The sequence below is a fragment of the Equus caballus genome, chromosome 19 (genome assembly GCF_041296265.1).
Source record: "Equus caballus isolate H_3958 breed thoroughbred chromosome 19, TB-T2T, whole genome shotgun sequence".
Taxonomy (NCBI): domain Eukaryota; kingdom Metazoa; phylum Chordata; class Mammalia; order Perissodactyla; family Equidae; genus Equus; species Equus caballus.
In genome coordinates this window covers 43,247,581-43,274,306 of record NC_091702.1, presented here as the reverse complement: position 1 = coordinate 43,274,306, position 26,726 = coordinate 43,247,581, and the positions used below count along the sequence as shown (strand labels likewise).

Sequence of the window (26,726 nt, the reverse complement as noted above, 5' to 3'; positions counted from 1 at the left end):
GTAGTATAAGCAGAAGCTGAAAGAATATGCAGAGAAGGCAGCAATTCAGGCCATGATAAAAATGAACTTACTCTTGACACACTATGTTGGCCTCTAATCTTTACCTCTTCTATAACTTCTCTACCTTACATCTTCTGCTTAGTCAGTTTCTGCTTATTCATGACTTCACCTTATTCTTGGTCTCACCTGTATGATGATCTGGATTGCTACATAATATCCTAAGCTGATTTGACCCGGAACCTTTTTCCCAGAAACAGCAAAAGGTAATTGTCAGCAAAGCCTCCTGGGCTTTAAACAGAACAAGCAAGAACAGGTTTCCTCTTCCAACTTGGTAAGGCTCCTCATGACATCCTAGGATCCAAACTAACTCACGTTATAACTCATGTGGTAACCACATTTGGATCAGGATGTGGGTTTCCCTCAGGCAGGAGGCTTGACAAGACAACCAAGATTCTCTGCAGATACCCAATTGTGCCTGAAATTTTCCTGGATCCTCAGGTTCCTTAATGTCTCTGAGTCTCAATTCCTGTGGCAATAAAATGGGGGAAATCACCCACTTCACTGATTTGAAATAAGAAATGAAATATATGTAAAATGGCTGGTACCTGGTCTGTACTCAGTGAATACTGGTTCTCTTCCCCCAAATTTTAATATGTCATTTACTATATGAAGTATTACCCAATTATTTTCTTTTGCTCAAATGTCTTAAAATTTATACCATGGAATGGTATTATTCTACATACAACAAACAGTTTAAACAAAGAATCAGGATTTTTTTTAACCTAAAAAAAGTTTTGCTGCAGTTTTTCAAATGTTTTTATTGGATTTAAATCCCATTTAAGGGATATACAGATATAGAGCTAGTTTGATCAGCTACTAATATATTTTCGCATCCCTTTATTTTTGTACTCAAGAGCCAGTTCACTTTTTCTCCATGTTCAATACTTAGCTTTGGTAAAATTTTGCCATGCTCTTCATCTGTTACTGAAGCATTAGCGTTTCCACCCTGCTTGGTATAAGTTGCTCTTTTAGTTTTCTTCCTGTGGGTATGTTTTGTAGGACTCTTCTGTTTTTTCTCAACTTCACTGCTTACATCCCACAATATTATCTTCCCATCATTTCCTCCAGTAAGCAGCAAATAGGATTCTGGCAGAAAGCAGACCTGGGATACTCCCAAAGTGTGGCCCTTAAATCCCAGTTCTTGTTCACACTTGACTCCCATCACCCTAAAGATTCGAACCTTACCATCTTCTGCACCACAACTAAAAATATTGCCGCACGACGCCACAGACACTGAGTGAGCTAGAGCAGGGTTTAAAAGCTGACCAGGTGATTGTGGGCTTTCCATTTCTTCTGTTTCCTCCTCCTGTAAATTTGTAATCCAGAGTGGCCGGGCTTTCTGAAGGTTCCAGAGCATCACCTTTAAACAGAAGTTACACAGTCAAACAGAGTTCTAGCCTTTTTGCTCAACTATCATGCTTATTCCACTTCTAATAAAACCATCAAAGTAGCCTGAGAATGATTAGTAGGAGACACTTCCAGTAATATGAAAAAAAAAACACCTCAGATGGCACTGCAACATGCCAGTGGAATGCTACCCTGGTACCCAACCTAGAATGCCAATTGGCAGTAAGGTACACTTTAGAAAACAAGCTCCTGGATAACTTTTGATTAAGAAATCAAAGTGCAATCCAAATTCTTAAGCAGTTGCCAGTTTCTTTAAGTCATTCTACCCTCATCTCTGCAAGTAAAATGAAAGATTATGAAATTTATTAATTTTAGTCTACGCTGGTTACAAGTAAAAATGCCTATCAACTAAATAAACTAAATCTGGAATATCACTGAAATAATTTCTATCTGGAATGCTTTTCCTTTCCTTTCACATTACCCTAATTATCCATCCTAGGGGCTTAGCTCAAGTCCCTGTCCCTTCAAAGAGGCTTTCCTAACTATTCCAGCCCACTTCTCTCTTCCCCCTATTTAACTGATATTCTATTAGTTGACGTATACTACTAACTTGTCGGTTTCTTGAAATTTAATTCATCTTTGCTAATGCCTGGCATAATACCTGGAAAAGAGGAGAAATTCCAAACACATGTGTTGATTAATTTGACATCCTGGTATATTTGGCTTTTTGTTTTTGTTCCCCACCATGATCTTGGACCTACTAAATTGATTTAAATGAAATGTTAATTAAAATGTATTTAAAACAAAACAATAACCTTCGTGAATTGATTTTACTCTATAATGTACTGATTCATTTTCTTCCTGGAGCAACTAATTTGAAAAGGAAAATTTTTTCATACTTTCAGAGAGAATAGACAGCTTTATTTTACCATCTCATATTACCCCTGAATTATGACTCATAATTTAAAATGGATACTAGGATAAGCATGACCTTGTTCAGATAGTCAAAAACATAGAGCTGAATTGACAAGATTATTACTGCTGATGATATTAAGGATTTGGTTTTCTGTTCAGCGGAACTTGTCTCAACTCCACCTACTTTCAAAAGAAGTGACAGCTAATAACACTTATATTTTGTTTCCAGTAGGAGAAGCACTGAAAATCCTTTTGGATTGGATCTATAACATTATACTAAGTGCCGGCAATCACTATTTGGGTGAAGTCAAAATACTAACAAACTGAAATAAAGTAAAACAGTATCAAAAAATATAACAAAAATGAATGGTACTAAAACTTGATGTGGAAACAGCCTCTATAAAAAAACCTGAACACAAGGAAATTGGACATCCCAGAATCTGCTAGCTTAACTGTTTTGGCAGGTATCCCCAAGTTCTTTCTTGCACAGCTCCCATAATGCCTGGATTATATTTGTCCTCCTTAGACACCCAAACATGAAGTACATCCAAATGTTTTCAGCAGCTTAAACATTTTTGTATTTATTTAAATCATCTAAATGTGCTGATAGCCATCCCAGATTCTACCAATTCAAGAATCATTTTCAAGTACTGAAGATTCGCAAATTGTTCCTGCCTGGACATTCTCTTCATAGTTCTTTACTCTTCCTAACTCCCAAAGATTCCAAGGTGTTTCACAACGTCTCAACTACCTGTTCAAGTGGTATCACCCTAAGTGGGAGAGCTAGAGATACCGAAGGAAAGAATACAAGAGCTTGGGGGTTTTGGTCCTATAAAACTTTAAAGGGAGAGAAAGTGGACAATTGGCAAATGTTCAGAAGTGAAAGCAATCATATCAAAGTGACCCTGCTCAAAAATTTCTCTCCCTACCAAAACATTTCTTTCCACGTAAAAGATTCAATGGCAAAAAAAAGCGCCTCCTCCATGTGGCATCCTGATTCTTCTTTGTTTAAAAATTGGCATCTGACCTAACAACTGTTGCTAATCTTTTTTTTTTTTTCATTCTTCTCCCCTAAGACCCCCAGTACATAGATGTATATTCTAGTTGTGAGTGCTCCTGGTTGTGATATGTGGGACACCGCCTCAGCATGGCTTGACAAGTGGTGCCATGTCCTCGCCCAGGATCCGAATCAGCGAAATCCCCGGCTGCCAAAGCGGAGCCCACGAACTTAACCACTCAGGCACGGGGCCAGCCACAGCATCCTGATTCTTAAGTGTTGGTACCAGTGATCTTTCAAATGCCAAAAAAAGAAGAACAAACCTTTGAACCATTTATTTTCAGATGCGAAAGTGAGGGGGGAAAAAACCAACACGTATGTTACAGAAATATATGATGGTTTCAAATTTCCAAAGGTCTTTATGAGAAAAAACTATATTTGAGTGGTGGGTACACAGGTATTTATTTAATATTATTCTTTATACCTTTATTTATGTTATGTTATTCTTTATACATTTATGTATTATAAATATTATTTTGTACTTACTTAACAAAAAAATCAAGCAGTCTTAAATGTCTTAATAAATTACACTTTGTTCTTAAGGTCCCTGCCTCTTTAGGCATGCTTTGCCTAATTATTTAAACTTAGCTAAATCAAAGGATATAATTTTTATAATTTCTATAATGACAAAGATAGGTGTGTTGAACATATCTATTGTGTGTGGCAGTAATTCAACTCCTGCCTTGGGATAAAATGCATTTGCTCAGAGAGAAATAACTCTCAAAATTAACCTGACAACAACTCCCCTCCACAATTATGCCTACATTCTTGGACTCCCTCACAAGCTGGGCTGTTCTTCAAGTTTAGAATACTGGATAACCAGGTTTTAAGAAGTAAACTGTGGAAGAAGTTATAGTTTCAACTTCAGTTAATGAAGCAATTTCTTAAACGCATAGTTGTGCTGTCTTACCCACTGTTTTTATACCACAACCCAGTGCAGAAGTTAATCTACAGTGAACTTTTAGCAATTCTTGGCAGTCAAATCAAATAAGCAATTACCTAAGCTTTCCTTTCAGAAAATATTTATTTCCCATACCATTCTCTAACAGCTGCCTGCTACTAAAGCATCTTGCCCAGAATTGAGGGCAAAAAGATAAATTCTGGATGCCACTTCTTATCTAATATTAAGAATACAGGTCATTTTTGCACACCTAATTGTTTACTGCCATGCCTAGTAGTTGATTAATGAACCAATGATTGAAAACTGGTATAGCTTAAGGATGAAAGAACGACTAATCCAAGAGACAATGAGACACTGTACAGTCTGCCTACTTAAAACAGATATCCACCTGGTTGAACAACCAAATAGGCAGATTATCACTACTAAGATAGAAAACGTCGGAGGTTTATAAAGGACTTGGTTGAGATCTAGGAGCAGAAAAGAAGTTTAGAGGTAATAGGGTCACTGTGCCCCATAAACACAGAATAATTCTCAATAGAGGCACTATAGACATTTTTGGCAGGACAAATCTTTATTGTTTAGGGACTGTCCTAGCACTGCAGGATATCCACTGATTCTGCCTACTTGGGGGAGGGGTGAGGCAGTAATAGTGACAACAACAAAAACCAGCCTCATCTACTTCTAAATTACGAAGCGGGGTGGAGGATGGAGGAGGGAGTGGGAAAGGTCATTGGCCAAGAAGGCAGAAAGACAAAGCCTTTGATGCTATTAGAGAATCACGGAGTCTTAGAAGAAAGATACCGTGTACAGTTGAGAATGTAGATCAAATGCCTAGCGCAGTGCTGGGAACACAGGTCATTAATAAACAATGGTTCTTTTTCTAGAAGCCATCTGTTCCTAAACCAAGAAGATTTTCTACCACATTACTGATGATATTCTGCTTGAATATCTCTGGTGTCACAGAGAAAAAAACATAAGCTTTGGAGTCAGAGAGATTGAGGTTTGAATCCCAATTCAGGCAGCGGTGTGGACACAATTTGAATCTCAGTTTCCTCATTTCTAAAAAAGAAATAATAACTATCTATCACAATGTGATTAGAATGCAGACTTATCTATGTAAAGCACTGGCAAGTATTAAGTGCTCACCAAAGAGACGCCGTGATTCTTCTCACTCCAGTGATAGGAGATTTACTCTCAGAAGGAAGCACATTTGCTGTGGGAAAGTGGAAGCTATTTGAAACCTTTCTTTTATTAAACCAAAATCAGCTTCCCTATGACTTCTACTTAGACCAGCATATTCCACTTTTTCCCCTCATGAAAACCAAGAATTAAACACCTCCAGTTCCCCACACAATGGGGTTTCTAAATACATCTACTCTCCTGATGGCCTTCCTCTGAATTTGGGCTAATTTGTGATGTTCCCCTCAAAACTCAGCATTGAATACAATGCTCTGATCCTGGTCACCAATACACACTATTTCAATTAATGCACTCCAGAATTTTAAAGTAAAAACAACAGATCCAGTCCAACTTTTTTTTAAACACAGAGTTTGCAGAGAGTGATAAACTCTGCCTTCAGCGTGCCCCTTCATTTGAACAGATGTTTAGAATATTTGAACTCTCAGGTTTTAGGAATGTATTAAAGCATAAAGAAAGGAAGACCAAACGATTAATAATTACTTTGTAAATAAAATCTACTAGGCTTTGTCAAGTTAATATTAAACATGCAGTAGAAGTAAAGCTTATGGTTCATAAATAGGTAAGACATCTTAGTAGAGAATAGAAAATGCAGAGATATATTTAGCCCAATCAATAATTTGATTCAGTTAGCAAATTCCATTTAGAAATTACTCAAGTACTCTCTGCAAAGCATCACCTGCATATCCAGTCCACATGACACCAGGCTCTGAGGCCTTTGAGGCCGAAAAGCTACAGACGAACAGATATTGGAATGTCTCTTCAGTGATCTGCTAACTTTCTTATTTTCCAAATCCAGGATTTTGATTGCCCCGGAGTCATCAGCAGAAGCCAGCAGGTTTTCAGTTTCATTCAATGAAAGACAATTGATTTCTTCTTCATTCACATGAAAATGGTCCAGGGAATCTTTGAGGGACCTTACGTCCAGTATGCTAATGGTTTCTCCATGTGAAGCATAGAGCTTCGTGGGGTAGGAAGGAGAGAATAAGACACTGGTAACATCATTAGCCCCCTGGAAGTGTGTGTGTCCTAATGGGGTTCCATCTTCACCCCAAACCATGAGATCTCCACCCTCTGCCCCAGAAGCCACTAGCCCTTCTTGACTTGCATTCAGGCAGAGAATTGGAGAAGAATGTCCACCAGTCCACTTGAGTGCCATAATGGCCCAGCAGACTCTGTGAAGAGAGAGAAAAAACTATAATCTCATGTTTTATATAAGAACTTGACAGTAGGAGACAAATGCAATAAGCAACACATCATTTAAATATTTCTAAAAGACATCTAAGAAAACTCGATCAACCAAAAAAGACATTTGAAGATCAAGTCCACAAAAGCCTAGCTGAACACAGGGCTGAGGGGCACCTGGCTGGCACATGCCTAAGGCTTCCCTTGCAATCAGGTGCCCAGGTAAGCTAGGTTCTTCAGCCTGTGATATGAGGCCCACATAAGAATAAACATTAAATATATTTATTTTAAGTTAGGAAAAATTCTTTTTAAGAGAGGGCTGCACAATCATCAGGATTTATCTTTTATTTGAATAATGTTTGAGAGAGTGAGCTCTGGAGCTAATCTCTGGGTTTAAATATCTGCTTCCTATCTGGGTGACTTTGGGCTAGTTACTGAAGCTCTCTGTGGTTCACTTTCCTTCTCTATAAAATGTGGGTGATGATAACACCCATTTCATAGTATCAGAGAGGATTAAATGAGATAATATACGTACAGCACATTGAATAGTGCCTGGTACACAATGAGTGCTTGACAAATATTACCATTATCATTTTTCCTATTTTTATTAGGCTGGTCAAAGTGGCATCATATATACTACACCAATGGTCCTCAAAATATGGTTTCCAGTCTAGCAGCATATCACCCAGGAATTTGTTAGAAATATAAAGTGCTGGACCCCTCAAAAACTCTGGGGGAGGGACCCAGTGATGTGTTTTAACAAGTCTTCCAGGTGGTTCTGATGCATGCTGGAAGTGGAAAACCTGTACCACACCAAGAACCATCCAGGGAACTGGAACCCTTGGGTCTTACCACCAGAGGCTAATCAGTAGGTTATTTAATTTTATTCTCAAAACAACCCTGCTAACTGGTAATTATTCCATTTTACAGATGATAAAACTGAGTCTCAGAAATGTTAAGTAATTTACGTAAAGTCATCTTGCCCTTAGGATTTGTATATGGGGTCCAACATAAAGGGACCCCAAACTTTTAAATAACAAAGACTCTTTTCTAACAATTCCACTTGACAACAGTTTTACTTGTTAGTATTCTTTGAAAGTACAGAAAATGACCAAAAGCTACTAGTAATTACTGCTTTTAAATGTATTCACAAATTTTTAATCACATTATCACCTGTTTGTGTTTATACAACAGTAGTAGCTATGTTTGAGATTTAGATTCCGTATGCCAGGCATCCCAGATCTATAAACCTGAATTGCCATATAATACTTACCTGCCTTAACTACCTATTGGGCAAAACAAACAAGAAATCAGGGCAATTTATACAACTCTAAATGGTCACACAAAAGGAAGCAAAGAAATCGATCTGGATAAATTTAATTTTTCCTTTTACAAGCCAAGGGAGAGTTATCTAGTGAAAAACTGCCATAATTGCTTTACTATTTTCAGACATGATACTCGAATTTAGTTGAATGACACAGAGATAAATTTTCTAATATTGAAAAAGCATTTAAAATAATCTGGCAATCTGCCTAAAGTTTCTATTCCCAACACAAAGCTTACTTCCTCCCACTTTTAGCCAAACACAAAAAAATCACTAACTACACTGCAAAAAATCACTAATCTACTAGTAATCAAGGTAACAGAAACATGGTCACAAAATCAGATACAGCAATTTTCATAAAGATAAAATGAAAAAAGACAAAAAGATACACGTTTTATTTCAGCAGAAGCACTCAAGTAGCATCTAGAGGAAACTAATTTGAGCAACTAAGTTTTAATGGAGAGGTTTGGAGAGGAAATGACTCAGAGGAAGGTGAAGACAGGGAACCCTGGTGGTTTGATTTTTGCTGACAAGTACTGAAATACTAGTTAAATAATTTGCTACCATAACAAAGATTCTTGCCAAATGTTTCAGATAAACCAAGAAAAAGGATACTTAAAACGATTTAAGATGAAAGGTATTCATATTATTTAGGCTTAGGAACAGCCATCTATGGTGACTATTGACTTATCATACGATGAAGATGATATCCTACCTTAAAATATGAAATTTGAATTAACCACTGAAAAGGCCAAGTTACAAATAACTTTAATTCTGTTACGAATTTTAGAGTACTGATCACTTATTTCCTAAGTTTGAGTTTTAATTTTTCTAAGGTGAATCAACTTTCAAGTCCGGAAGTGGGCCCTCTACAGCTTTAGGATTTGGGGTGAATACAGATTTTAGATCCCTGCTGGGAGTTTAGGTTTTCTCTAAGACAAGATGAGGCAGGGTTTCTAGTACTTGTATTTCTCCATCTCAGATCTACCCACAGCGGACTAAGTAAATGTTGACTGGCAGGTAAGTTTTAGCAGATTTTTTTCTCTGATATAATTCTTTTCTGAAAAGATTAACTCAATTTTAAAGATACATTTGGTTAAGCTCCAACCCAAAATGTTAGGTCAGGCAATAAATGGATTTTGTACTTAAAGGGACTATTATAGACAACAACACAGGTCCTGTAAATTTTTCCATAACGGAACCAGTAGTAACTCTTGGTCTATTAATCTCACAAGACCAAGGCCAGCTCCACCTTAACCTTTGTGCACTTAAGAGTAAAAAACACTAAACTTCTGGGGCTGGCCCGGTGGCGTAGCGGTTAAGTTCCCACATTCCACTTCGCGGTGGCCCGGGGTTCGCCAGTTCGGATCCCGGGGCAGACATGGCACCACTTGGCAAGCCATGCTGTGGTAGGCATCCCACATATAAAGTACATGAAGATGCGCACAGATGTTAGCTCAGGGCCAGTCTTCCTCAGCAAAAAGAGGAGGATTGGCAGCAGTTAGCTCAGGGCTAATGTTCCTCGAAAAAAAGGGAAAAAAAATACTAAACTTCTAATCTCATCACCCATTAGATAATATCTATTGATCACCTAGCTAGTCGGAAAAATAAAAATAAAGACCTACTATGGGGAAAATTAAGAAAAAGAGTTGGGAAAGCCCCAGAAATCCATACACTCTGATGCTTTAATTTTAGTCAATCAATATTTACCATGCAGTGTTTATTAGTGACTCAACCAGAGCCCTCCACTCACTGTTCACTTAGTCTGCAAAATTAAAATTATTTGAAACACATGCAAAGGCCACCATCAAAAAGTGTTAAACAATCAGACTGCTATGGTGGAAGGAAGTGGGAAAAAATGTAGATTTAATATCTAGGTTAAATCAAAACAGTCTTTCAGAAATGAGCTGTCAAGCAACTGTTTCTTATTTTTCTCTTGCTGGGACTGGAAAGCCCATCAGAAATAGCTACATGCCACTATTCCCACATTCAGGTATCAAGTCAACAAGCTTCTCTTCACATATGCAGATGCCTAAAGAACCAAGCACAACAATTAATCATATCCTATTGTGAGTAATTACAATTAGATAATAGATTCCTTCCAACAGCTAATGATCTCTACTCTAAATACTCTGCTCCAGTCTTATCTCCACACACCCATCTTTTTTAAGTGTCTGTACTTTTAAAGCTGTTCGTTCTGCCTGGTTCTTTGCCCCCTTCACAGAGGGACCAACTCTACTTATCCTTGAAGACTTAAAAGAAACCTAAGTGTCTTTCCAGATAAAACTTGGTCTTCCTTCCTTGGATGTCCTATGGCTGAAAGCTGAAAAATGAATAAAATTCCCTAGTCTGAGTTCACACTATCATTCAAATAATACAGTGAGGGAGAGTTACAATCACTATAACTACACGTCAACTTTTCTTCACGTTTGGATTTTCTAAAGTTGGCCACGACGTGGAGAAACTGGATAGCAACCAAAGTGACTGAAGGGCTGCAGCACTGGCATTAGCAAGAATAAAAAGAATCTGGGTTACTAAGAGTGGAGAAAAAAACATCTGGGAAGAAGGGAAGGGAAGTAACAATCAAACACCATATATCAGAGAGTACAGAAGGTAGCTGTTATTTTTTGTTTTTACTGGAGAAAAGAAATGGATTATACACAGCAGGGGAGCTTCTGGAAAGATTTCTTACTACATAAAGACGAGACATTGGGGCCGGCCTGTGGCCAAGTGGTTAAGTTCTCACGCTTCACTGCGGTGGCCCAGGGTTTCGCCAGTTCGGATCCTGGGCGCAGATAGGCACCGCTCGTCAGGCCACCTTGAGGAGGCGGCCCACATGCCACAACTAGAAGGACCCGCAACTAAGATACACAACTATGTGCGGGGGGGGGGGGGGGGGGGGGGGGGGTTGGGGAGATAAAGCAGAAAAAAAAGAAAAAGACGAGACAGTGGAGTTGACTGTCTCGTGAACCCTATTATTATAATAATTGCTTATTACTTACCTCAGAGTCGTTTTGAGAATTATATAAAAATTCGCATAAAGGACCCTAGTAGACTGCCTGGCTCACATGATAGTTATTATTTTCTCTTACTAAGCATTCTTTAAAGGCTTTCAGAAAACTTTTTGGACCACCCAGGAAAACGCAGTCTGATCGAATAATGCTGAAATTCTTTCCCTTCCAAAAAGCCATCTATAATTATAGCTTCCACGTCATTCTCCCGATTGGACTGTCTAATTAAATAAAAACACATTGCCTTAATCCGCCTACTAATGCACGAAAGACTGAGATAGGCTACGTTTAGTCCAAAAGAACGTAGCACTTAATAAGCACTTTAACGGCACTTTAAGGTTAGCCAACGTTTGCGCGCGGGGGCGGGGGAAGGGGTAGGGAGGAAGGGAGGTTCAAATGCAGCCACCCCATTTTCCGAATATACGCTGGGACACACGTGCTGCTAAATCTCGGTACTTAGAGAGAACGAGAGGGCCTGACAAGGAAAAAGATGACCTTAGCTGCCAAAGGTAAAGAAAGATCCAACTCAAGCCAAAGGCGGCGGAGCTAGGAACTGGCTAGCAAGGTAAGAGAAGTTTCCTACATTAGGTTGGAGTCTGAAGCTGGGACCTAGCTGACACAGGGAAACCTCACAGGAAAAGAGGCCCAGGAAAGCCTACAAGGGACCGCGCAACCAAAAAGAGGAAAAGGCACCAGACGACAACCACCAACCCACCGGCGCCAGACTCATACCTGCGCTTCCCGCTTGCCTCCTCGGCGTCTCGTGATGACGTCACCCACCAGCGCCCAATCCCAGCTAGCGTTGGCCGCCCGGCGCCTCAGCCAAACAGTCACATCCGGGGCCGAGAGGAACCGCGGACGAGCTGGGCGTGCGCCCTTGCTTCGTGCCCTCAACCCGCATGGCGGAGCCGCGGGCGCGCCGCTGGGAGGCCGTGCGAGTCGGGCGGTTCCGGCGCCCGCGCTGAGCCGCGGGGGAGGGGCGGGGGACGCCCGTGCGGCCCGGGCGTCTGCCCTCAGTGAGGCGGGGCGCGCGGCGGACGCCCCCGGGCAGGGGCGGGAGTGGTGGAGCGGCCGGGCGGTTGGCTGTGAAAGGGGCGGTGAGCGAGCTGCTCTGGTCTCCAGGCGAGGCTTGGCCTCCCTAGCAGAGACGGGGGGAGGCGGCGGTGGTGGCGGCGGCCCTCGGGCCGGCTGGTGAGGTGATGGCGGCGCCGGCCCCTGGGGCTGGGGCAGCCTCGGGCGGCGCTGGCTGTAGCGGCGGCGGCGGCGGCGCGGGCGCCGGCTCGGGCTCCGGGTCCGCGGGGGTCGGGGGCCGGCTGCCCAGCCGGGTGCTGGAGTTGGTGTTCTCCTACCTGGAGCTGTCCGAGCTGCGGAGCTGCGCCCTGGTGTGCAAGCACTGGTACCGCTGCCTGCACGGCGATGAGAACAGCGAGGTGTGGCGGAGCCTGTGCGCCCGCAGCCTGGCAGAAGAGGCTCTGCGCACGGACATCCTCTGCAACCTGCCCAGCTACAAGGCCAAGGTGAGGGAGCCCCGGGCCACGCCGCTGCCCCCAGTCCCGCTCCTCCAGCCCCCTCGCAGTGCTTCTAGTCTAAGCTTCTGAGTCAGACGCCTCGCTTCACCATCCCGCCTTTCCACGGCTCCCGTCAATACCTTCCCTCACCTTCCCCCTCCATAATGATCCTCTTTTAGGATTGAAGTTCTGCTCCTCAACCCATCCCACTTCCGTGATACACTTTTTAAAGGACCATACGGTTTCCCATCCCTGGTTTCCATCACTCATCCTACTTTGCACAGTCTTTCCCCTTCCAGACAGACCACCCCCATTGTTGCACCTTTCGATACTCTCATCCAATTTTTTCTCCCTGCCCTCCAGATAGGCTCACATCGTCTCGGCTGCCTCTAACATCGGCTTTGTTTCGAACATTTTTGCTTTCACCCCACATTCACCTCACCCTTTCCAAGTTCTGAGTCATAACCATTTTTTCTTTATTTTCGCTCAAGTTCTCTTTAATTGACTCTACTGTATTTCAGGCTTATAAGTGAGTGTGGTTCTAGGCATCCTACTAATTTTCAAGATAAGGCTTTAACAGAACATCTTCCCATCGGCACCACTTAACCGTCATAATACTGCTTTGCCCACTATTATTGGCTACTGCCTTGCCAACTTTTTCATAGTTCCACCTTGATAGTGTGTCTCTTCTGTTCTATTTGTCATCTAACGTGCTGATTCCAGTTTTGCTGCCTTTTTTCCTTGTAGATTCTTGTGCGTGTTTCTGCCTTCCTCATATACAGATAAAAATGTCAAATGACAGGTTATGGCAGGGCTGAGAGGATTCTTCAGGCAATATAAACAAAAGGTCTTCAGCTTGAATTCAGTTGGATGGATAACAGCTATTTAGTGTAGCAGTCACCAAGAGCATATCTGAGAGAGGATAAAGTCAGGCGTGGAATGTAGTAAACCATAATAACTAGAAAGGGAAAACGTCCCCTTTTAATGCCAGACTGACAACGGAGGTCAGAGTAAGAAGTAAATTATTTTTTCCATGTGAAATAGTGTAAAATTTATTCTTCTGTAATAAAGCAGGTTTTAATAAGATAAAGAATGTTGCTGTTAAATATGTCACCTGTCAAATTGTTTTTCCGTTAAGTGAAATAGCATGTTAATTTACTAGGACAGTATTTGTACGTGGTAGATGCTCAAAAGGTACTAGGTGTAATTTATATAGCTGGGTGCAGAAGATTGCGGTTTTGTCCTACTTGGCCTGATAAACGTATAGTCTTCCTAAGTTTTATTTAGTTTTTATTTTTCCAATAAGTTTATTGTTTTTACTTATTTTAAATTAAGACATTTTTGTAATTGGTCTGTAATTGATATGTTTCACATGATTCAAGATTCATGTAATAATATGTAATAGATCATGTGTTCATGAGAGTCAACATTTAAAAGAAGCAAAATAGTGTAAAGCAAAATGTCTTCCTTTTGCCCTTGTCCCCCAGCCACCCAGTTTCCCTTCGTGAAGGCAGCCTGTGTTACCTATTTCTGTTGTATCAGTCCAGAGATAGTTTAGGATTCTTAAGTTTTTAATACTTTGTGTGTCTTTCTACTACATGTGCTGTAGGTATTGTAGGCTTCTACTAATCACACATTCATTCAGATATTGCAGGACTTTTTTGAATATCTTGAGGATAAAAAGATTAATTCAAAAGAAGTCAGATAGCTTAGTAAGGAAGTCCTCAGTCTAGTAGAGGAGAAAAGAATCTATAGAAAGAACTAACACATAGTAGAAATTGCTCCTAATTGTTAGAGATATAAAAATATATATTAGAAGTTCATTGAAAGGAGAGATTTACATGTTGAGTGGAAGATTGAAGAAGGTTTGAGGTTGAGATTGCATTTGAGCTGAATTTAAAAGATGAGAAGGAACATTTTAGTAAGAGGAAATACCCTGAACAAAAGCAGGACAAGAGGAAAGCAAATATATGTACAGTATATATTTTTATTTAAAACAATATGAGTGCCAGGCACTATGCTCAGTTTTGCAGATGCAAAGGTGAATAAAACCAGACACAAACTCTTACAGATGCCTTGCCCTGTGGAGCTTGCAGTCTAGTAGGGGGAAAATGGATATTAATGAAGTAATGACACAGTTGTAAAATTGCCTCTGTGGTAAGTACTGTGAAGGCACAATACATGGTGCTCTGAATGTCTGTAATGGAAGATTTGACCTAGGTGGGAGGGTCAGGGAAGGCTCTCTCTGGGGAAATAATGCATGAGCTGAGACCTGAAGGATAAAGATGAATAGGCCAAGGGGAGAGAGAAGAGCCTTCTAGAAGGGAACCTGATGAGTATGAGGGACAGAAAATACATCAATGTGGCTGGAGCATAGAGAGCAAAGGTGAAGCAGATTTGAGATAAGATGGAAGAGGTGGACTGTGGCCAAACTATGGGGAAGCCATTTTGAATTGTAAGCAAGAAGGGGTTAGGAGAGTCAGGATTGGTAATATGATTATTTTCCATGTTTAAGAGGTTATTTCTAACTTTAGGTGTGGAGAACAGATTCAATGGGGACCTTAGAAATATGGGTAGATCAGTTAGGAAGTAAGTAGTAGAGGAGATGAGGGGAAATTTAGAAGAGATTTAGGAAGTAAAATCTACAGGAGTTGGCAATCGATTTGAAATAGGAGTGAGGAAAAGGGAGGTGCTAAGGATGACTCTTAGGATCTGGCTTACATAATATAGGAATCACCTGGACAAGATTTAGGAGGAATAACAAGTTCAGTTTTGGTAGAGTAGAATTTACAGTGTTTTTGAGACATCCAAGAGATTTCATATAGGCAGCTGTTACAGTTTGGAGCTTAGAGGAGAGGCTAAAGAGATAGAAAATAGTTTAGTTAGACCGAATTGAAGTAGTGGGAAATATGATTGTAAAGGTAAGCTGAAAGTAGATATATCGTGGAGGTCCTTGAAATACAACCTTCAGTCTATAGTTTTGGCTTTGTTCGACAGTTGGAAACCACAGAAGTTCGAACAGAAGAGTGACAAAAGAAGAGCTGTGCTTTAGAAAAACTAGGCCATAAGATGACTTGGAGAGGGCAGGGGTTAGTGCCTATACCACAGATACTTAGGACCTGAACAAGTGTGTAGAGGCGAGAAGGGGATGGCTGGGAGAGCAGTTACAGAGAACAAATCCAGCTAGGTGGACAGCTGACTAGATGAGTGAGATGAGGAAGAAGGAAGAATCAGATAGAATTTCCAGGGAAGCTGGGTAACTGAGAGAAGGATGGGAACAGGTTTGGGATAGCACAAAACTGGAAAGTATTTGGAGTTGTCAATCTGTTTAGGATTTGTCTTCTTTTTAAAAGTTAGTTTTACATGTCGCCAGGTAACATGAATTTTTCCAGTCATACTTAGCAGCTAACTATAATTCTCTAAATTTCAGACTTAGATCCTAAACTAGATCTTAAATCTGTTTGCTATAATGTAAAATCCAGGTTGTGCATGAGACTGTGAGACATAGATTGTTTTTATTTATTAATTTGTGTATTTATTTTTCCATTTCATCTAAATTTTTCAGTATCCATCTCTAAAAGATAAGAACACAACATAATCACAATATCATCATCACGTCTAAAGTATAAAGAAGTTAACAATAATTCCTTTATATAAAAAATGCAGTGTTCAAATTTCCAATTATCTCATAAATGTCAAATGTTGTATTTTTAACTTTCAGTTTATTTAATCAAGATCTATATAAAGTTCCCATGGCAAACACTTTATGTGTCTCTTAACGCTATTTTAGTCTACAAATTTACCCTCCATCTTCCCCACCTCCTACCCCTACAACTTATTTGTTGAAGAAATCCGGTTGTTTACCCTGTAGTGTTTCCTTCAGTCTGGATTTCACAGATTTCATTCTCGTGGTGTTGCTTAACATGTTCTTCTGTCTTCTGTATTTCCTATTGAGGTTTGATCAGTTTAGGTTAGATTAGATTTTGAGAGGGCAAGATATTTTTTACAAGAATCAAGTGGTTGAGGTGTGTACAGAATCAAGTGTTGTATGGTGCAGAATATTGTGGGTAGGAATTCAGAAGAGAGAAATGAGGGAGGTTGGGTGGTCCTGGTTAAAAATAGCCTTATGGAGATGGTAAGACTAGAGCTGGTCCTAGAGGATACATGGAAGGAGAAAGCAGTTATGATACTACAGACAAGGAGAACAACATGAAGTTAGAAAGGGAAATAGGAGGAACCAGATCTAGAGGGCTTTGCAGGCCAGGCAGAAGAATTTATAGTTGATGTGATAGTATGGAACTATCAAAGGTTATTGAACTGTGAAGAGTTGTAATAAAGGTGCTGTTTTAGAAAGACAAGTCTGGATGGAAAGAATTCAGGGAGAGGATTAAGGATTGAGTTCTGGAGAGTTTTGGGAGGCAGAGGCAGAATGGTCACCAAAAAAGGATACAGTGAAGGATCAGTCCAGGATAATAGGAAGATGTCATAAAAGTTTGAGGAAGAGATTGTAACAGGGTCAGTGTGACAAAGAGAATAAGAATAGAGCAAAAGCAATTGGTATGTATAAGAATTGAGAAGTAGGCATAGATAAGTATTAAATATAGTGAATTGTCTTGAGAGTAATCTTTGAGTTATTTAGGCAATATTTAATATTTTGGGGACATTTTACTCCTCCATTTATTCCTATCTTCTGATCTTTTAGGTGCTTAAAAGTGTATTATAAATAGGATCAGATAGGGAAAAATGTAGGAATACTTCGGTTTTACAGCCTCCCTATGAAAATGTGAGATACCTGAAACAAGCAGGTGTTTTTGTTTTTGTTTCAAATCTCTCTGCTGTGGAGTGCAGCAATGAAACAGTGAAGTACTGGCTAGGAGTACATGAACACTGGATGAGGGGACTGAATACCTGGCTTCTGTTTGGGGCTCTTGCTCTAACAAGCTATTGACTTTTGGGTCTGCGTCCTCATCCTGAGTTGTACTGGGTGACTGTTTTTGTTTTTTTGGTGAGGAAGATTCACCCCCACTAACATCTGTTGCAAATCTTCCTTTTTTTTTGGCCTGAGGAAGATTAGCCCTGAGCTAACATCTGTGCCAGTCTTCCCCTGTTTTTTGTATGTGGGATGCCTCCACAGCATGGCTGATGAGTGGAGTAGGTCTGCACCCAGGATCCAAATCTGCAAACCCAGGCCACCGAAGTAGAGCATGCAGAACTTTAACCCCTCAGCCACAGGGCCAGCCCCAAGAAGGGATTTTTAAAAAACATACAAACCAAAAGCTTTAAATTATTAAAACATGAGGAATCGCTATGTTTTGTGCAGAGGAGCAATTTTCATACTCTCTTTATTTTGGAAGCTTAAAAAACTGATAATTACTGAATATCAGCTAATCTGGCCCATCATTGGTAGCTGCTCTTAATGACTATCTCTCTAAATTCTAGTGGTTGCATTTAGATGCTATCTAGGGGATTATTTGATTTGGTAAAATGAGAGTGGTGCTGTTTGGGTGTATGAGTAATACCTAGCAAGGAGGCTGAGGATCTAAGATAGTTTGTGGTTATTAAAATTTTTCATAGACTTTAGAGCTGCTATGACTAAGTTTTCTATTTTACTTAAAATATTCTTTTTAATGACAACATTGCCAACATGAAAACTGTGCATCTCTTAACTTTTTGATATAAAAATATCAAATGTAAACAAGAGTAGTGAAAATAATGACCCTCCCAATACCTATCACCAAGCTTTGCTGATGATTAATTCATGGGCAGTCTGGTTTCTTCTTTACCCCACCCACTCTCCCACTCCAAACCTGGATATTTCAGAGCAGTTGCCAGATATCATTATGTCATCCATAAACATTTCAGTGTTATCTCTATAAGGACTCTGTGTATATCTTGATATTTTAAGAAGTCTATTTGGAGAAATTATACTACATTTAGAATTTTGGTCAATAATGAAACGGTTGGCAGTTATTTTTAAATGTCATACAATTTATGTTAGTATCCCATCTTGACACTTCAGCCATTTTTTGGAAATACTCATTGTGTTGTTTAAAAATATATAACTTTATTGTTTAAAAACATGTAGCCTATAGTTTGGGTACTTTTTAATATTTAAGAAAAACCAAATTTCCATTTTTTCGTCTGTTTTTCATCTTTTCAGATACGTGCTTTCCAGCATGCCTTCAGCACTAATGACTGCTCCAGGAATGTCTACATTAAGAAGAATGGTTTTACTTTACATCGAAACCCCATTGCTCAGAGCACTGATGGTGCAAGGACCAAGATTGGTTTCAGTGAGGGCCGCCATGCGTGGGAGGTGTGGTGGGAGGGCCCTCTGGGCACTGTGGCAGTGATTGGAATTGCCACAAAACGGGCCCCCATGCAGTGCCAAGGTTATGTGGCATTGCTGGGCAGTGATGACCAGAGCTGGGGCTGGAATCTGGTGGACAATAATCTGCTACATAATGGAGAAGTCAATGGCAGTTTTCCACAATGCAACAATGCACCAAAATATCAGGTGAGAAACTGGGTATTTTCTCAGATGTGGGCCTTTGTCAATTCATGACTTAATTTATTTTAAATTTACAAAATTTTATATAGCTTTGTGTATTTTTGGTAATTTTTAAATAAATAATGTAACTGACCTTTTTTGCCACCCTGATAATAATGTTTTAGCATCTCAATATTTGTTTCCTAATACATATTTGACCTTGAGCAGTCCATCTTTGCTCTAAATCAGAAGTTGGCAAACTTTTTCTGTACATGGCCAGGTAGTAAATATTTTAGGCTTTGTGGTCCATATGATCTCTGTCATAACTATTCAATTCTTTTTATAACACAAAAGCAGCCATAGATAATAAGAAAATAAATGAGCATAGCCGTGTTACAATAAAACCTATATATGGGCTGCAGGCCAAATTTGGCCCAGGGGCCATAGTTTACCAACTCATGTTCTAGATTGTCATCTTTCCTATATCATGGCACATCCAAATCTACTTTTTCTAGACATCTCACCCCCACAAACGCGCCTATGTGCATACACACACGTACTCACCCTCTGCTACTTATTAATCTGTTTGTGTCAAAGATTTCTGTGAAGACAGACAAGTTCAGGCAAACTACTGTATTTTTTATTCTTTTCATCTTAGCCTTACGCCATACTCATTTGATTCTGGGGTCATAACTATAGTTCCTACTTGTAAAAGCTATATGATTACCATAGATTAGCAGAGTCTAAAACAAATCTGATGAGAATGTTAAAATAATCTGATAAGAAATTGGAAATTTTAAGGAATTATAGATTGCATATTTCAGTGGAACATGTGGCCTGAAAGCTCTAGCCTTAGTAATGACCTCAAGTCAGGCATACTAAAGTAGAAGAACTAAAAATATATCTCATTTCCTGAGGTATAAAAGCCTGGAACGATTTTCTTTCACAGAATCCTTTCCTCACTGTCCTTTCAGGCTCTGGAATTACCCTAAGGAGAAGGGTGTTTGGACTTAATAATCATTGAAGATAAAGTCCTATGACCAGCCTTGTGGTGATTTTGTAGTGAAAGTCCTTTAGTCTTTGTTTTTCAGAGAACATACTCTGTATGATTTCAGTCCTTTTAAATTTATTGAGACTTGTTTTATTCCGAACATATGGTTTATCTTGATGAATGTTCCATGTGTGCTTAAAAGCATGTATATCCTGTTTTTGTATGGAATATTCTATAAATGACAATTAGGTCAAATTGGTTGACAGTGCTCAAGTCTTCTATATCCTTACTGATTTTTCTTTCTACGAGTTCTATCATTTACTGAGAGGAATATTGAAATCTCCAACTATACTTGCTAATTTATCTATTTCTTCTTTCAGTTCTGTCAGTTTTTCCTTCGTGTGTTTTGGAGCTCTGTTATTAGGTGCATATACATTTATAATTGTTATATTTCCCCACTTGATGAACTCTTTTATCATTGTGAAATGACTTTCTTTGACTCCAGTAATATTGCTTGTCTTTAAGTCTATTTTGTCTGATACTACTATAGCCACTATAACTTTCTTATGCTTACTATTGCAAGGTACCTCTTTTCCCCCATCCTTTTACTTTTAATCTGTCTTTGTATTTAAAGTGGGTCTTCTAGACAGTGTATAATTGGGTCTTTCTTTTTATCTAACCCTATCTCATAATCTCTGCCTTTTTGAGTGTTTAATCCATTTAAATTTAATATAATTGTTGGACTGCTTGATATTTTCCATATCTCTATGCCTTTGAAGCAGTGTTCTTTTTTAAAAAATCTTTGTTCTATTTTTTGGATTGGATAATTTCTGTTACTTTGTCTTCAAGTTCATAGATTCTTTATTGTCATTTCAACTCTGCTATTAAGTCAGGCTAGTGAATTTTGGTTATTGTGCTCTTTAGCTCTAGAATTTTTATTTGGTTCTTTTTTATGGTTTCCATTTCTCTATTAAGAATCTGTATCTGTCCATTCATTAATACTAGATTTTTCTTTGATTGTTTGCACATATTGATAATAACTGCTTTGAAGTCTTTGTCTGCCAAATCCAACCTCTAGGCCCACTTGGAGTCAGCTTCTATTGACTGCTTTTTTCCCCTGAGAATGAGTTGCACTTTCCAGTAATTTTTGAATTGAAAACTGGACGTTGCAGGTAATATGTAGTAGTAACTCTGGAATGTTTTCTCTTCTAGAAATTACTTTGCTTTTCTGAAAAGTGTAAGTTTTCGTGTTCTAGTAAGCAATTAACTTGCCTGGACTCAAATTGTAAACCCTGTCTCCCCCATGGTGTGCAGCAGCTAATGTCTTCATTCAGGTTTTTGGTCTTCTAGCTGCTACTTTTTCAGCCTGATTCTCTGAGGGTTTCCCCTATGTCTGTGTAAAACAGCAGTCACACAAGAATTTGGGCAGTTTATCCTCAGATTTTGGGGCTCATCCTCTTTGTGTTTCTGTTACTTCTGGAGTTCCTTCTCTGAGTTTGCAGTTGCTTTGCCTTCTCCAAGCTTTGCCCTCTGACACCTAGAGCTACTAAGACGTCTGCTTTCTGCTGCCTGTGCTGGGTGCATGCTATGTGCTCAGTCAAAGGTGAAGCAGACTTGCAAATTTCACCAGAAGCCATTCTGTCTTCTTAGTGTCATCTTTGGTAAAATAAGGATAATTCCTAGGATTGATCTGAGGATTAAATGAAATAATGCAAATAAAGCATAAAATGAATACCCAACAAAACACTAACTTTTCGTTTCAATATTTTGTTGTTGTTAAGGTTTTTGGTGGCAGTAGTGGTGATGATGATTAGGACCATAAAATGGGGTGTGGGTTAAACTGTGAGTTGGGCAAAGGGAGGAAAAAAGCAGATGTTTGTAGTTTGTGACAGGAAATACAATGAAGGGAAGTAATGACAACAGCAGGAGTTACCATGATTGGGAAGTATTATGACTTTTGATTGCAAACGTTAGGACTTTCTGCTTCTAAGTATGTAGATGCAACAACTTTTTATAGATGCAAATTATGAAGATAAAACATCCTTATTTCTTTGCTTACTTTTCCAAATGGGAAAATAACTGGATACGTTATGCTTCCAGTTTAGTTTAACAATCAGTGCTGCTGTTTTTATAACAAACAGATGTTTCAGAGCAGTTGCCTGCAAAGTGACTATTTAATAAACCTATTCTGCATCTTTAGAATCTGGAGTCAGATTTGGCTGTTCTTGATTATATAAGTTCCACGTTGTATATAGAACTGTTTTGTAAACTTTAAATGCTGTGTGTTTTATTATAGTAATTTGTTTATTGTGGTAAAGTATAGACAACAATATTTATTATTTTAACCATTTGTAAGTGTACAATTCAGTGGCATTAAATACATTCACAATGTTGTGTAACCATCACCACTCTCTATACCCCCAATTTTTCTTCATCCCCAGCATAAACTCTGTATTCATTAAACAATAACTCCATTTCTCCCTCCTCTCAGCTTCTGTAACCTCTGTTCTACTTCCGACTCTATGAATTTGAATATTCTAGGTGCCTGATATAAGTGGAATCATACAATATTTATCTTTTTGTGTGTGGCTTATTTCACTTAGCATAATGTTTTCAAGGTGCATCAATGTTGTAGCACATATCAAAACTGTGTTTCTTTTTATGGCTGAATAATATTCCATTGTATGTATATATATATATACTGTAATAATTTGAAAAGGTTATTTAGATAGCCTTTTTTTGGTAAAATATTCCAAGTTATGGATTTTAGTGGTAACCTTCATAAGAAAAGCCTATAAACAGAGTAAGTAAAATCTGGGGACTATTCGGGAGAACATTTAAACTCAGTATTAAATGTAGATCCCATGCAAGTCTTAAAATTAAAAAAAAGACTATCAAAAGAAGCATTTGTGGTGAAATTGATAAATGTTCTTTCTTCTAGATGTTTCTCCCTGACCAGAATACTTTTCTTCTGAAAAGTTCTCTTCTGGTTTTTCTAGATAACTTTTAGGATATATTGTGATTTGTATCATGTTTCTTCTAGCTGTAGTGGGTTTTCTTCTAACCTTTTTTTGATGTCTTTGCAGATAGGAGAAAGAATTCGCGTCATCTTGGACATGGAAGATAAGACTTTAGCTTTTGAACGTGGATATGAGTTCCTGGGGGTGGCCTTTAGAGGACTTCCCAAGGCCTGCTTATATCCAGCAGTTTCTGCTGTATATGGCAACACAGAAGTGACTTTGGTTTACCTTGGAAAACCTTTGGATGGATGACAGTGGCTTTCTTGGGGTGAAAGACAGAGTGGAGGAGATATCTGCTTGTTGAAAGTAGAATCATGAAGTGACAGTGTCATACATGCATGCCCAAGAAACATCCTGAAAAACACACGAAATTGTTAACTGGAGAAGCAGCTTTACAGCAGAGATTATCTTAGTGTTTCCTCTTTCTACTGGGCCAGAAAAATCCTCAGGGTTGCAGCTGGTTGAGTGGGCAGTTGACATATGCATGTTGCAACAGATTTTGTCTCTAAGTCAGCAGTGTGTTATTTCCAACTTTTAAGGTGAGATTTTAGAGATGCTATGAAAGGGATAAGATAGGGAAATAGCAAGATTGTTAAGTAGTGTGTTTGTGAAGAAAGACTGATCCTGTTTTACAACTGCCTGTTTTTTCTCCAGACCTGTTTTTCCAGCCAGCTTGACTATTAGAAAAGTATGAAACTGGTTGGATTTTATTTAATATTTTTAATATATTGAGAAGCATGGTCTGCCTGGACTGCACTTCTCTAACAGTGAGATGTAAAATTGTGCAGCTATTTTAAAAGTTGTATATACAATATGTGTGTAAAAAAACTGTATAAAAAAACACAGGACAAAGGGGTTTCTTTGTTCTAGTTCAGTTTCTTAAAAACCACTACATGGTACAAAATTAGAGTAACATTTAGGGACAATTGGGTAACTACAAAGAAGAGGATTTTAAGAGGAGATGTGTTGTATTGGCTGATTCTGTATTATATTTGGTTTACAGTTTCCATAGCTATTACAGTCTTTTTTTTAGAGATCAAAATTATTGTTAAAATCCCTCATCTCCTGGCTAAGGATGAGGGAAGGCGAGTCTATTTCTAATCATACATATGTCAGTAATAGTAATGATAATGTGCATCTTGTAGTATCTGGTTTTATATTTTGGCCTTCTGAGAAAGTGTCTCATAACAACACCGAATGTTGCCATTTGCTCTTATAGGACTCAAGTAAGGAAGCTGTTAGTCACAGACTTTAGGAAAGGAATTGATTACTGGTCCCTTTATTTTGTAACTTTATAATGCTGCAGATATTATAATTTTTTTTTTTAATTTCATATTGTTTACATCATGCAACAATCTAAGCCTCAAACTCTTCCTTGGGGTTATCAAAAAATGTTTACTCATGCACCTGAAACAGTGCCAACCTGAACCCAGGTTAAGAATGTGTTCTTAATCTCATTATAGATAATTGCCCCCATGGGACTTGAAATAAAACACCTTGTGCTGAAACCTTCAGGTTGGCAATATTTTGAAAGTTTCATTGTAGAAGAACTTAACATTAATTCCTGTTCTGAATTTTTGACTAATAAATCTGATTTCACTAATACTCTTTTAAATTAATAATCCAACATACATGAGCTGAGATTTTCTTTTGTTAGAAGAGAAACAGCATCATCTTTCTGTATGAAAGTATAAATTGTATGGTTTCAGATACATCTTTGTGATAAGAATTGACTAAGGCAAGTGGAATCTTTGTACTTTTTAGGTTATTACTGTATGTGTATTTTGTTTTAAATCTAATAAAATTAGGGACAGCAAGCAGCTGGCTGGGGTTCTTGGGTTGCTCCTTGAGAGTTAAGATTATCAGTACTCCTATGAAGCAGGGGATTTCAGTCATGAACAAAGATTTTTTTGCCACCTGACAGGTTTACAAATATTTATTGTGCATTTGGTATGTTGCTTAAAGGTGAAATCTGTTACAGATCCTTTTTGATACCCATGTCAAGAAGAAATCTCCTGGAGACCATATTTAATAGTACAGAGTGAAATTATATTAGACAATATAGCTGCTACAGAAATTTACTTTTCTTGGTGTAGAACAACTCAATTTGGCAAAGTTTAAAGTTTAAGTAAAGAAGAGAACTGGTTCAGGATGAAGATTGAGCTATTTAGAAAACTATAAAGTCCTTTCAGTACTTGTTTCTTTTTCAGATTGTGATACAGCTAATTCCAAGAGCTGTTACTGAGAGTTTTGTTTATAACTTCTGTTTTGTCTTATTGGTAAACATTCACTTGTAACAAAGTTTTGAAGGTGCTTAATGGAACACAGAAACACATGGTGAGTGCGTATTGAACCTAGAATCAAAGAATTGCCTAAATATTTAACAAGCCATTCTTATCTCAAAAATTTAAATTTCCTAATATCCCATTTGCAAATTTTATAAAATGGAGGTTCATATTTACCATAAACATCAGGGGAATGAAGAGCCTTCATACCTAACCTGATTGATTCATTACTGGAGACCAATAGTAGCTGCACAGAATGTTAAACAGCTACAGCGTTCAAGGAAATGGAATCTCTTTTTCATTGGTGCTGAGTGTTTAGGTAGAAGTCACAGCTGAAGACTGAGTATAACTCCTCTAAACCAGTGGTTCTCAGCCTTAGCTGTACTTTGGAGTCATGTGCATCTTGAAAAATACTGATGTTGGCTCCCATACCCTAAGATTCTGATGTTGGTCTGCTTCCCAGGTGATTTCAATCTGCTGCCAAGGTTGCATTCTAAATTCACCTTAAGTTTTCTCATCTGCAAAATTTAAAGAAATCCTTGCTCCCTCCCTTCACTACCTCACAAGGATATTGAGGGTAAAGGAGAAAATAACGGGAAAATGTTTGTGCAATGGATAATAAGTGCTATTGAAAGGCAAAGTAGTGTTTGTTGTCTTTCAGCTGAAACTATGATCAGGAAAAAATGTGTAATTGAGTTTGCTTTGTTGACTTGGGAAACTGGGAGCATTTTCTTTGGTTCTTAACTTTAGTGAAGCATGCAGATGTGTAAGCAAACATTACTATTACTCTTATTCATACTATGGTCTTCTGTCATACTTGAGATAGGCTGTTTTAAATTATCTGGTTTTACATAGGAAAGAAGAAATATTAAGGGTTAAAGTCTGTAATGGTCAATGGCTAATAATTCATTAAAACTTTTCATACAAAGAATTCTGTGGTTAATATATATCATTTCATAGTTGCTAGTTTTTTCGTTGTCTGACTTTTGAATGTTAAGCCATTTATTTCATCTCCTTTTTCTTATTCATGTAAGCACCAAAAGCAAGTAGGTTTTGCCGTTGAAGACTTAAAGTTATGGCTCAATTATTAGACATTTTTCGCCTCTCAGATATGACTTGACCTGGGAAAGAGTTTCGAAAACAACAGAGCCCTAAACCATATAGTAGGTATAATTAACTTTTTAAGTGCCCAAACTGCTGTTTATATAGACTGTAATATTAATATTTTTTGATCATTTAAAAAAAATGAACAGTTTGAAGAGATAGAAACTTAAGGACCTTATTTTAAAGATTAGTATTGAGAAGATTACTTCCCAGAAGTCAAAACCACCACAATCAGGACCACTTTGAAGCCTTCCTGGAAGGAATACTCCCTTCCCAACCCAAATACTACCCTCATAAAGCATTCCTCAACTCCTCTAGCTGAGTGTAATCT

The 26,726-nt window shown here is 38.6% G+C and overlaps 2 protein-coding genes across 6 annotated transcripts; one reads left to right on the top strand and one right to left on the bottom strand.

Annotated features, from left to right (window-relative positions):
• Positions 1-798: 798 nt before the first annotated feature.
• WDR53 (WD repeat domain 53) lies at positions 799-12,062 on the bottom strand. 5 transcript variants are annotated; one of them, XM_070243524.1, is made up of 4 exons: positions 11,730-11,768; positions 6,157-6,652; positions 5,427-5,493; positions 799-1,420 (listed from the first exon to the last, which is right to left on the bottom strand). In XM_070243524.1, exon 4 carries the CDS (start codon positions 1,415-1,417, stop codon positions 827-829), a length of 591 nt encoding a protein of 196 aa, XP_070099625.1. In that variant the 5' UTR covers positions 1,418-1,420; positions 5,427-5,493; positions 6,157-6,652; positions 11,730-11,768; the 3' UTR covers positions 799-826. The 5 variants fall into 5 exon arrangements, with proteins under 5 accessions (XP_070099625.1, XP_070099624.1, XP_023479330.1 ...); XM_070243523.1 differs by lacking the exon at positions 11,730-11,768 and adding an exon at positions 10,989-11,719; XM_023623562.2 differs by lacking the exon at positions 5,427-5,493 and having other exon boundaries at positions 11,730-12,062.
• A 134-nt stretch (positions 12,063-12,196) lies between these two features.
• FBXO45 (F-box protein 45) lies at positions 12,197-26,222 on the top strand. Its single transcript, XM_001916634.5, has 3 exons — positions 12,197-12,514; positions 18,666-19,022; positions 23,073-26,222. Exons 1-3 carry the CDS (start codon positions 12,197-12,199, stop codon positions 23,256-23,258), a joined length of 861 nt encoding a protein of 286 aa, XP_001916669.3. The 3' UTR covers positions 23,259-26,222.
• Positions 26,223-26,726: the final 504 nt, after the last annotated feature.